This window comes from Nyctibius grandis, chromosome 9 (genome assembly GCF_013368605.1).
Source record: "Nyctibius grandis isolate bNycGra1 chromosome 9, bNycGra1.pri, whole genome shotgun sequence".
In the NCBI taxonomy this organism is placed as follows: Eukaryota; Metazoa; Chordata; class Aves; order Nyctibiiformes; family Nyctibiidae; genus Nyctibius; species Nyctibius grandis.
The window spans coordinates 26920958-26932637 of NC_090666.1; the positions used below are offsets into that span (position 1 = coordinate 26920958).

The window sequence follows — 11680 nt, forward strand, 5'->3', positions numbered from 1 at the left end:
CATGAGGCCACCAGGAGATCCCTGTCCCGCGGGGCTGGCTGAGAGCTGCAGGTGTGTTTTATTTATTGTGCTGGCTTCATCGCTGGTGAAAGTCAATGGAAAGGCTCCCGTTGTCCTGAACGGAGCGTTTCAGCTCGATCTCGCCTTTTTAATGCACTCCTTTTAATGATGTAGGGCTTGCTTAGAGTAAGCAGCTTGAATTTAGATTGGAGAAGGATACTGCAGAGATGTGTATATATATTTTTAAATGCAGAGATTAAATAACTTTTAGGCATCTTCAGGCACACAGCAATGTGAATTATGGCTGGAAAAACCTCTCATGTAAATAGGCAGTGCTTGAGAAGGGCTGTTAGCATCATCTTGTGAGGAGTGAAATATGCAGGAACGATGGAGAAGAGCTGCAGATCGGCTTCAGAGGAGATTAATTCTTTGGGGCAATGGTGTGCAAGATGATTGAAAGCTCATGGATGGCTGTGAGATACTCCCAGTTGACTCCAGGGAGCTTTTAGCCAGAGCCAGTGGGGTTTGTCCACAGAGAAAAAAAGAAAAGGCTCTCATTTTGCAACATTTTTGAAAGAGAGTGAAATTTGGGGCATTTATTGGAGGTGCCATCTCTCCATGGGTGGCTGGACAAGGCAGCAAAGGAAGAGCGAACCTCCCACCTTGGGGGTCACCTCGAGGAGGTGACACTTCTTGTTACCATGGCTAAGAGCCGTCATCATGCGATATTCTGCCTAGAAGTAGAACCATCCCGGGCAGAAGGTGGCCTTGTCACAGAAACGTCACTTGGTCCATCATTGCATGTATCCATAGTTTGGTTCCTCTCAGCAGAGAGGGCAGAAGTGACATACCCACCTGTCCAGGAGCTCTTTGCACTGTCTGTGCTGGTAATGAAGACTGGAGCAGGCTGAGATTTGGTGGGAAAGCTTGCACGAGCCTCCTGTCCTTCCAAGAGAACACTGGCTGAAAGGAAACGAACAACAGAAAAAGGCTGTGGGAAATGTGTCTTTCAAACTTCCTTGGCTTTGCTTGTTTTCAAGCAATTTGCAATTGTTTTCAAGCAATTGCTAGGGGAAATCCCATGGGACAGGGTACTAGAAGGTAAGGGGGCCCAAGATAGTTGGTTAGCGTTCAAGGACTGCTTCTTCCGAGCTCAAGATCAGAGCATCCCAACAGGTAGGAAGTCAAGGAAGGGTACCAGGAGACCTGCATGGTTGAACAGGGAACTGCTGGGCAAACTCAAGTGGAAGAAGAGGGTGTACAGATCGTGGAAGGAGGGGCTGGCCACTTGGGAGGAATATAAGACTGTTGTCAGAGGATGTAGGGAGGCAACTAGGAAAGCTAAGGCCTCCTTGGAATTAAACCTTGCAAGAGAGGTCAAGGACAACAGAAAGGGCTTCTTCAAATACATTGCAGGTAAAGCCAACACTAAAGGCAATGTAGGCCCACTGATGAATGAGGTGGGGGTCCTGGAGACAGAGGATAAAAAGAAGGCGGAGTTACTGAATGCCTTCTTTGCCTCTGTCTATACTGTTGGAGGCTGTCCTGAGGAGCCCTGGACCCCTGCGGCCTCAGAAGTCGTCAGGATAGAGGAGAAATCTGTCTTGGTTGATGAGGGCTGGGTCAGGGACCAATTAAGCAACCTGGACGTCCATAAATCCATGGGCCCTGATGGGATGCACCCGCGGGTGCTGAGGGAGCTGGCGGAAGTCATTGCTAGGCCACTCTCCATCATCTTTGCTAAGTCATGGGCAACGGGAGAGGTGCCTGAGGACTGGAGGAAAGCGAATGTCACTCCAGTCTTCAAAAAGGGCAGGAAGGAGGACCCTGGTAACTATAGACCAGTCAGCCTCACCTCCATCCCTGGAAAGGTGATGGAGCAACTTGTTCTTGGTGCTGTCTCTAGGCACATCAAGGATAGGGGGATCATTAGGGGCACTCAGCATGGCTTCACCAACGGGAAGTCTTGCTCAACCAACTTGATAGCCTTTTATGAGGATGTTACCCGGTGGATAGATGATGGTAAAGCTGTGGATGTGGTCTATCTCGATTTCAGTAAAGCGTTTGACACAGTCTCCCACAGCATCCTCGCAGCTAAACTGGGGAAGTGTGGTCTGGATGATCGGGTAGTGAGGTGGATTGTGAACTGGCTGAAGGAAAGAAGCCAGAGAGTGGTGGTCAGCGGGACAGAGTCCAGTTGGAGGTCTGTGTCTAGCGGAGTTCCGCAAGGGTCGGTTCTGGGACCAGTTCTATTCAATATATTCATTAATGACTTGGATGAGGGAACAGAGTGCACTGTCAGCAAGTTCGCTGGTGACACAAAACTGGGAGGAGTGGCTGAGATGCCGGAAGGCTGCGCAGCCATTCAGAGAGACCTGGACAGGCTGGAGAGTTGGGCGGGGAGAAATCTAATGAAATATAACAAGGGCAAGTGTAGAGTCCTGCATCTGGGCAAGAACAACCCCATGTACCAGTACAAGTTGGGGGCAGAGCTGTTGGAGAGCAGCGTAGGGGAAAGGGACCTGGGGGTCCTAGTGGACAACAGGATGACCATGAGCCAGCAGTGTGCCCTTGTGGCCAAGAAGGCCAATGGCATCCTGGGGTGTATTAGAAGGGGTGTGGTCAGCAGGTCGAGAGAGGTTCTCCTCCCCCTCTACTCTGCCCTGGTGAGGCCGCATCTGGAGTATTGTGTCCAGTTCTGGGCCCCTCAGTTCAAGAAGGACAGGGAACTGCTAGAGAGAGTCCAGCGCAGAGCCACGAAGATGATTAAGGGAGTGGAACATCTCCCTTATGAGGAGAGGCTGAGGGAGCTGGGTCTCTTTAGCTTAGAGAAGAGGAGACTGAGGGGTGACCTCATTAATGTTTATAAATATGTAAAGGGCAAGTGTCAAGAGGATGGAGCCAGGCTCTTCTCAGTGACATCCCTTGACAGGACAAGGGGCAATGGGTGCAAGCTGGAGCACAGGAGGTTCCACTTAAATTTGAGGAAAAACTTCTTTACTGTAAGGGTGACTGAACACTGGAACAGGCTGCCCAGAGAGGTTGTGGAGTCTCCTTCTCTGGAGACATTCAAAACCCGCCTGGACGCGTTCCTGTGTGATATGGTCTAGGCAATCCTGCCCCGGCAGGGGGATTGGACTAGATGATCTTTCGAGGTCCCTTCCAATCCCTAACATTCTGTGATTCTGTGATTCTGTGATTCTGTATGTAAACGCACCCCCCACTCCCCTAACCCCACGTACTTCAGGTCTCTGCAAGGCTTTCTTTTGGGATTTTAAAACAACAGCAACCAAATAAAAAGGGGCAAAGAGGAATTCCTGGGCTTTTGAGTGGCAGAGGGGGCTGCCGCTAGCCCCATGCTCTCTCACATCTCCCCAGACCTTTCCATGCCTGCCTTGGTTTTCATCCCTCGACTCATGGGGGAGGATGAGACAAAAACGCATGGCGCTTTCATCCCAACATCCACTTGCTCGTGGGCCCGTTGCCAAAAAATCCAGTGCTGCTTTTGCCTTCCTCCCCACAGTTCACCGCCCACCCCACCACCAGACAAAGCCCCCCCGCCTGCCAGATGGAGATGCCGCCTTTCTGGCAGCCGCTGTGCTGGGTAGGGTTTCCTCAAACCCTTAGATGACAGCTTGTTTGTGCTGGTGACCAATTTTCACCTACCCACACTGAAAATATTGACGTGCTCCAGCGCGTGGCACTTCCAAGCTGGGATATGCAGCCGATCAGCGTTTGGGGTGGCAGATGGCTCTGCAAAGTGTTTTGCTTACGGCGGCGAGGACTGACACCTCCAGCATCCCCCGCCTGCCCACTGGAGGGGTTTTTAATTGCGGCGCTGAGGCTGGCGCGGTTTGTAGGCTCGACTCTTAGTCCCTCGTGAAGACAGAGCAGCATCCAGATTTTATTGGGGCGGTGGCTGAGGTGTTGATGCAGCCTCCACGTTTGGGTGCAGGCAGCTTAGGAGAGCTCATCTGTGCCAGAGAGGGTGAGTGGGCTGGAAAGGGGCTTTCAAAGTCTTGCTGGTGATCTGGATGGGGACACTGACCTGAAAGGTTTCCAGCCATGCAGGAGCCTTTGTGCAGGTTGGGTAGGGATGGACTTGGGCTGTACGGGATGCCGGGGGGGAGGGGGGGAGGTATTTTCACTTGCTGTATATATTGGAACCATGTGGATGAATAGATGTCCTCTAGTATATATTGGAACCATGTGGATGAATAGATGTCCTCTAATCTGCCAAGAGCGAGCTGTGTCCTCCATAGCCCGGGGGGGACATGGACATCATCTCCAGGAGCAGGGAGGAGGCAGAGCCACAGCACTCCCCTCCCTCCTGTCACTGCCAAGAAGCAACTAGCTACAGATCAGGGGTTAGACCTGGGCGTTACTGGGGTGTAAACTCAACCCCTGCCACAGTCACAGCAGCCCCGTTTCCAATGCGCCCTCAGGTTTCAGCAGTGCTTCAAGCTGGGACCTTTGCCTTCAGCCTCTTTCTAACACAAAAGAGCTCCAGGGCCGTTATCTTTTAGTAGGGTTTGCAGCCCCACCCCCCCGCAGAGCATCACCAAATTTAATTTTCAATAAGGCAAAGCTCAGCATCGGCAGCTGACTTCTTTATGTCTCACCTCCAGCTTCACCCACTGCCTTCTCCTCCTCCCCGGGGAGAGGGAGACCAGCAATCGCCGTCCAGGCAGTGAAAACAAGACTTCTCCCCTCCTCAACTCGTTAATTAAAGCCACAAATTGGGGTCTTTTCTTGCAATCTGAAGTGATTGCATAAATAGTGTTGACAGAGCTAAAGGACCATTTGAAAAGCTCCTGCAGGATCAGCAGAGAGGAGCCGTGTTAACCTCCAGAAACGAGGGCCATCATTAGAAATAAGATGCTGTTTTTTTTAATTCCCCCTGAGTGCAGAGTTCAGCCTGGACGTGGAAGAAGCGGCAAGGCGCAGGCAGCTGGCAATTTCTGCCGTCTGCGCCATTGTAGTCACTTGTATTTCTGCTGCATTTTGCCTCTTTCTCTGTTGGAGGGTTGTCCACGAGCATTCTTGTGCAGGGCTCAGGGTGTAATCCTCACCTGGTCATTGCTTTGTGAGTGTTTTTTTCAGCCAAGCCATGCTGGGAGTGCCAGACGCCGTCACTGGAGACCGCATGGCTATGGCATGGATGGTCATGCTGCAGACCATGTTCCGTGGAGACATGCAAAGGAAAATTCGCCTTCCCACTGAGAGGACAGTTGGCCACGTTCGCTAGAAATGGCTCCCCCAGTTTGGTGCAGCTTGCCAGCAGTAAATTTCCACACCCTATTGTGTTCGTGGTCAAGCTCCAAAAGCAAGAAGTCGTCAAGACTCATTCATCTGAATGAGCGTCCATGGGAATGTTTTCAGGCTGTATCCATCCCTAAACACTGTCAGGAAACACAACCGTCTTCTGCTTATCCCTTGCCACTTTAATTGTGGGGCATGTCACGCGGGAGCCTGAGGGATGGCTGGCTAAATTGAGCTGCTGTTTAGCAGTTATCATCTAAACCACTGGTGCAAGGTAGATAAGCGCAGCCATTAGCACCTCTCTTCTTGACAATGTTTTCCATTGACTGGATAAGCTAAAGTCTCTTGGAGTCAGCCTTAATATTTCCAAAGGGATGGGGAGGCTCTTAAAGGAGTGACGGGAGACATAATATTATTGTTGGACAATACTTAACTCAGAGGAAAATACCTCTCCTCACTGAAACCGGATGTTGTCCCATGAGATGTTCTAGTGAAGGTGATGAGCTTTAGCTGGTGCAAGATGCTATTCAGGGCAAATCTGAATATCACAGTTGGCCTGAAGTGATTCGTGCTTGCTGCGATGCTTAACATTTGATTTCATTTTATTGCTTCTTTGCACACATGAAGCTAAGTTCAGAGCTGCTGTAAGCCACGGGCAAAGCCGTTGAGTTCAGTAAAACCCACCTGAGAAGCGCCTGGAAGCAGCCTGCAGCCCCCAGGAGCCGGGCTGGTGCTTGGCACTGAGCGACTCCAAAGCATCAGCGTGACACTGTGTGCTCGTGGTGATGGAGAGCATCAAACCCCACACTCCTGCCATTTCCAGCTTTAACTCAGCGTCTGTGTGGGGTGCTCTTGAATTCACGTGTTTTCCGCCGCATCCCCGTAGTGCTGTGGTGGGGACAGTGCAGAAGATGCCATTTGCTCATGAGCTGGGCTGGCTGCTCCTCTTGCCTTTGGGCTGTGAGGTTTTTCCAGCGTAATAGGGAGCGTCAGATCGGGAGGCTTTTGATTTCTTTAAAGCACCACCGTGCCACTGAGTCCTGAGAGGAGTTAATCTCACACCCTTGGGTAGCATTGCATGACGTAGCAGGTGTGCAGCAACGGCCATGCATAGGATTAGATGTATTCCCACCGTACCAGGGGTGCAGTTCAGCAGCACAACAGGGGTCGTCACCCAGGTATCTGGTCTTACACGTACGGTTGCAAAATCTGCCATCGCTCTTCCCAAACAACAAACAATATATGATTTTTTTCTACATCTCCCATCAAAACAGCATCTGAATGTCCCTATTATATCTCCATAAAAATCTTCACAGTTGTTCTAGCAAACAGCCCGGAGTGCTGTGGTCGTTTATGAGTATTAATTACGTTAAGCAAAGCAAATCTCACAATTATGTTGTCTGTGGGAGCAGCAAACTTCTCCCGTCAGTCTCCCTGAGCAAGCAGAAGAGGGTGATTACTGTCCTGTTTTCATCGCAGTTGTGGTTTAAGGTGTTTTCACAAAGACCAGGACGACAGCCCTTGCCCAAAGCAGCTTCTTGTTCCTACTGCTATTAGCATAAGTAACTGTCTTGATGTGCTTGACATGTCATCAAATGTTTCTGAGCAGCGTCTTCCTTTGAGTAATAATTTTTAAAGCCCCATTACTGGGATGTTCTGTCCCATTCCTTGTGATTTTTTACATCAGTTTGGCAGATCCTGGTCTCAGCCTGCTCCTCCGAGCAGGACAAAGCCACAGTGGGAAAAGCTCAGGACAGTCCCCAGCAGCATGGGGTTGGGGCACTCGGCTTTTGAAATACTGGGAGGCTGATCTAAGGGAGGGAAAAAGAAGTAGAGAACTTAAAGCAGTCTGGTTAGTTCTGCCGCAAATCAACAAAAGGGCTCGGTTTCTTGTGGTCACTTGTCTGGGGCGTATTTTGAACTAAATTTCAGGAGTGTCCCTCACCCGAGTGCATCTTTCTCATGCCTCAGCCATGGGTGTGTTGCTCACTGCATCCCATTTTGGACCAACAGGATCCACTTTTCCAGTATAAAGGTGGAAGAAGTTTAGATAAAAAAAAAAAAGGGGGGAGCGGGCTGGCTGACAGCGATTGTGCTGGAAAATTGGATCTCAGTGATTCCAGTCAGTGGGAATTTAAGTTGAATTACCAGAAATGGAGTGTGGAAATTTTGCCTTCCGTTAGAAATCCACGTTTTTATAGGGGTGAGGATAGCAGCAGGGGCGAGAGGATGCAAAAACGCTCCATCCAGCTTGCTGTGATGTTCAAAAGGAAACATTTCACCTTGGCAATGCAGAGGTGGCTATTTTGAGAGAGCTCTGGGGAAAAAAAAAAAAAAGTGCAGAGTAGTGGTAGTGGTGGCCTAAATTAAAAGTAGTAAGGTCTGACGGAAGAGGTGGATGTCCCAAAATGGCAGCAAACCATCTCATAGGAGGGAAGATGCCAGTAGAGCCCAAAGCCAGGTTTTCTTCCATTTTGCTAAAGGCCAAGAAAAAAGAAAACAAACCCACAGTCCCTATGAGTTATCCAAAATAGCTGTAATTTTCCCTCTTCCGCTCGCCCAGCCCCTTTGGGGGGGCTGGCAGAACCCCAAGGTTTTTCCATTAGATGTGAAGGCACTTGCCAGAGCCTTCCCGGCTTGATAGATGCCAGAGATCAGAGGGGCAGATTATTAGTGTTTAATTACTATTTTGCAGAGCTGCCCTATGTCCTTGGCTGGGACAGAGATGTTGCTTCTGCGGTGCTGTCCCCAAAATGGGCCATCCCCTCTCTGCCGGGGACCTCAAAGGCACAGGCAATGCTTTTAGTACATCCCCCTCATCCATCTCTTCTTTTCATCTTGGTGTCTGCTTTCTGCTTCTCAGCTCTGGCTTAGCGACATTAAGGAGGGGTGTTTAATGATTATTTTCTTTCCAAATGACCCCCCCCTGGGGAAGCTCAAGAGGGAGAAGGGACCTGGGGCTGCGAGGAGGAGGAGGAAGGGCAGAAGAACAGCTGTGGCCATGATGGTGCAGCCATGGGATGGAGAGATAAGCAGGATGCAAGGAAAAATAAGCTTTTCCCCAGTTTGCAGTTCCCCATCAGCCAGTCCCGTCTCACTCGCCCTCGGCTGCCCGTGACTCAGAGCTGTGCTCTGCCCCTATGGCATTTCAGCGCAGGGGTGCAGCCAAAAGATGAAGCAGAAGATGAAAATCTGTGATGAAGAGCCCAGGCAGTGGTGCGGGGCAGCCAGCGCAGGGACCCAAGAGCCGTGGGAAGAAGTGATAACTTCAGTGAGTTGCCAGAGAAATACGGCAGTTGGGCTCACAGCTTTTCCAACTGGGACCGTGTCTTCTGGAGAGATGCCAACTTCGGCCATCTTCAGCTTGTGACCAAAATGGGTCATGACTTTTTCAGTTATACACATGTAAAGAAGCACACATAGAGTGTGCATAGGTGTGCTTACATAGCGTTTGGCTTTTCTGTATCGCTGCGTGTCCTTGGCTGGTAAGTCCTGGCTTTGAAGTTCTTTGTACCGTGGAATGACTGAGGTTGGAGGGGACCTTTGGAGGTTGTCCAGCCCAAAGCCCAGCTCAAAGCAGACTTAAAACATCCCCATGCCCAGTGCAGTGGTCCTCAACTGCCAGCAGACCAGCAGAGCCTCAACTCTAGCTCAACAAGTGATGCTGAATTTCCTTGCTTGAAACAAAAGCCAGCCTCTTCCTGGAGTCCTGATGGCCTCACATGCTGGCCAGGCAAAGGAGGAGGCATCACCTCCCTTTCAAGGAAAGACACAGACCATCCCAGCGCCATGGCCTGCCTTCCCATGTCTTGCCCGTGGAAGGAACCAGAGTACCCACAGTCACCCCAAATTCCGGCACAGGAGACATCAGAGGACTCTTTCTCAGGCCCTTCTGCTGTGGCTTCATTAAGAGGGATGTGAAAAGTTGCTGTAGAGCTGATCCGTGTTTGAAGAGGCCTTTAATAAAGCGGGGGGGAGTCGCTTAATCACAAACAACATTCAGGCACCGTTTGGCTTCACAGCGATCTGAATTGCCTACGGCTGGTTAAGCCCAGCCCTGTCAAACTCATGGTGTGTTGAGCTTAAACGTAGGGCCCTGAGGAGTACCTTAATAAAGCCAGGGCGCTAATAAATCAGTGAGATGAAATGAATAGTTCTCTGAGACCATAAAACATGAGACCTCGGCATAAGGTTGGCTACAGCTCAGCCTGTTTCCAGCCACGGAGGGACCCTCTTTTCCCTTTCAAACAGCCTTAAGCTTTATTTTAAGCACTAAGGACTTGCCTGTAATTCCACATCTGTACACGCTCTCATCTTTCGAATGCGCCTCGTGCACCAGCGGCGTAGATTAAAACCTCTGGCCAGCCAAGGGGTGACATTTGGGAGCAGCACTCGAGCCAAGAGACACTTTTCAGATGTCTTCATGCTTCCCTGATGTGACCACCTCGATTTTTTTTTTCCCCCATATCCTGCTGGCTCTAACATTAATTCCCAGTGCTAAGTAATGCGGGAGCAAGAGGGGAGGAGGAGAGGGTTTGCAGTGGGACAGCTGGGCAGGGGGTATTCGCCGGGGCTTTTATGAGAAGGAGAAAAATAAGACCCTTGCTGACTGGCTGCTCAGCTTTCACATTGTGTAATAAAGCAGCCCAAAAAATTACCAATAATGAGCAGATTAAGGAATTGCCCTTAAGAAAACCCAGATTTTATCAGAAAGATTATTTGGGAGCTGAATGATTTTTTGTTAATGTGATGCCATTTGTCATTTACATTTAACAGCCCCGAGCTGGGGGGTGTCCCTGGGCTTACCGGGCGTTCGGGCACAGCTGCCGCGGTCCTGGGGGGTGGATCAGCTCTGGTCTCTGCAGCTCAGTGCAGGCTCCCAGGGAGAGAGCAGCGAAGGCAGCTCAGTGTCCTGATGCTTGTCCTCGTGGTCTTGTCCATCTCAGCCAAATCTTAGCAGAAAGCGATACAGAGTTAGTTAGTGGGCAATGGAGGAGAAACAGCTGGGTGCATAGACAGGGCATACGATGCCATTTGTACTAGTGGTTGGGTGCAGAAAGAGGAGAAGAAATGTTTCAAGGCCTTTTTTTTTTTATTTTAGAGCCTGAGAGCATTAAAAAAAAAAACCTGAGACAAGTAATGGGTGGGGGGCAAAGCTGGGAGAGTTGCTGCTGATTTCAGCAGCAGCGACGTTGCGGCTGGAGCACAGTGAGGGGCTGGGGCCGAGCACCTACCTGCTCACGGGTGCTTATAGCAGATTTGCCACAGCCAATTTTAAAAAAAAAAAAAATATATATATATATATATATATATATATATATTTCTCTTACTCCCATTTGCTTTTGCAGGTCCAAACTGCTTTGCAGGAACCACAATAATTCCCGCTGGCATCGAGGTGAAGGTGGACGACTGCAACATCTGCCACTGCCACAACGGGGACTGGTGGAAGCCGGCACAGTGCTCCAAGCGCGAGTGCCAGGGCAAACAGGCGCTGTAGCAGCAAACCCGCGCCCCCCCCCCCCCCCCCCCCGCCAGCGGCACCACCGGGCAAACAACCCGCCAATGATGATGACAATGATGACGAAGGAATGGCTTCAATGCTGCTCACGCATCCGACCTCCCGCCAGCTGCAACAGGGTCACCAGCAAAGCCTGCGAGGGTTTCACACAAGCAGAGGTTTTACTCGTGGGGAAGGGTCTCCCTCTCCCCCTCTCCTGCTCTGCTCTTGCTTTACACACTATGTATCTGGATCTAGGTATCTACTCTGCTTTTGTAATTGTCAGTGCTTGAGCGGGATGCGGTGGTCAGATTTGGGGAGGGGAAAAAAAAAAATGGCCCGTGCAAGTTCTTGGACTCATGATACTGCCGAGATGCTGATCGATTCACCGCTCTCATGTTCTACAGTGTGGATTGCAGGGTTTTCACATTTATTTATTTAAGAGTTTTTGCTATTGTGGGTTTTTTGGGGTTTGGTTTGGTTTTTTTTTTAAAGCCTCTTCCTAAGCTGGGATCATTGGGTAAATATAGCTGTGAGTGAAGGGATGGATCATTTTTATCATGTCTGTAAGGGGGGGGCTGGTAAGGACAGGATGGAGGTAGAAATTAAAAGGGGAGGAAGGGGATAAAAAAAAAAAACCTAACTGGAATGTAAACTGCGGAAGGATCGAGGTAGATGGACCAGTAACCAAGACACAAGCTTTATCTGTGTTACACTTTCTCCACTGAGTGGGGACAATAATATCAGACACCTACACAGTCACCATGACCTCGATCAGAGCAAGAGCCAGCACCTGCTGCACGGGCAGGAGAGCCAGAAAGCGTTGAAAAGGCACCACGAAAGCAACATCTTCCCTGGGTTGTCTCGGTGTGATGTCCGGCACCGGCTGCTGCGAGTCAAAATTAAAATATCTGAACCCCC

At 50.2% G+C, this 11680-nt stretch overlaps 1 protein-coding gene across 1 annotated transcript in view; it reads left to right on the forward strand.

Annotated features, from left to right (window-relative positions):
- Window positions 1-10759, forward strand: part of VWC2L (von Willebrand factor C domain containing 2 like) — a 54147-nt gene extending 43388 nt beyond the window's left edge. The window contains exon 3 of the mRNA XM_068408219.1: window positions 10611-10759. Coding sequence (XP_068264320.1) covers window positions 10611-10759 — 149 coding nt within the window. The remainder of the gene's footprint in view (window positions 1-10610) is intronic.
- Window positions 10760-11680: the final 921 nt, after the last annotated feature.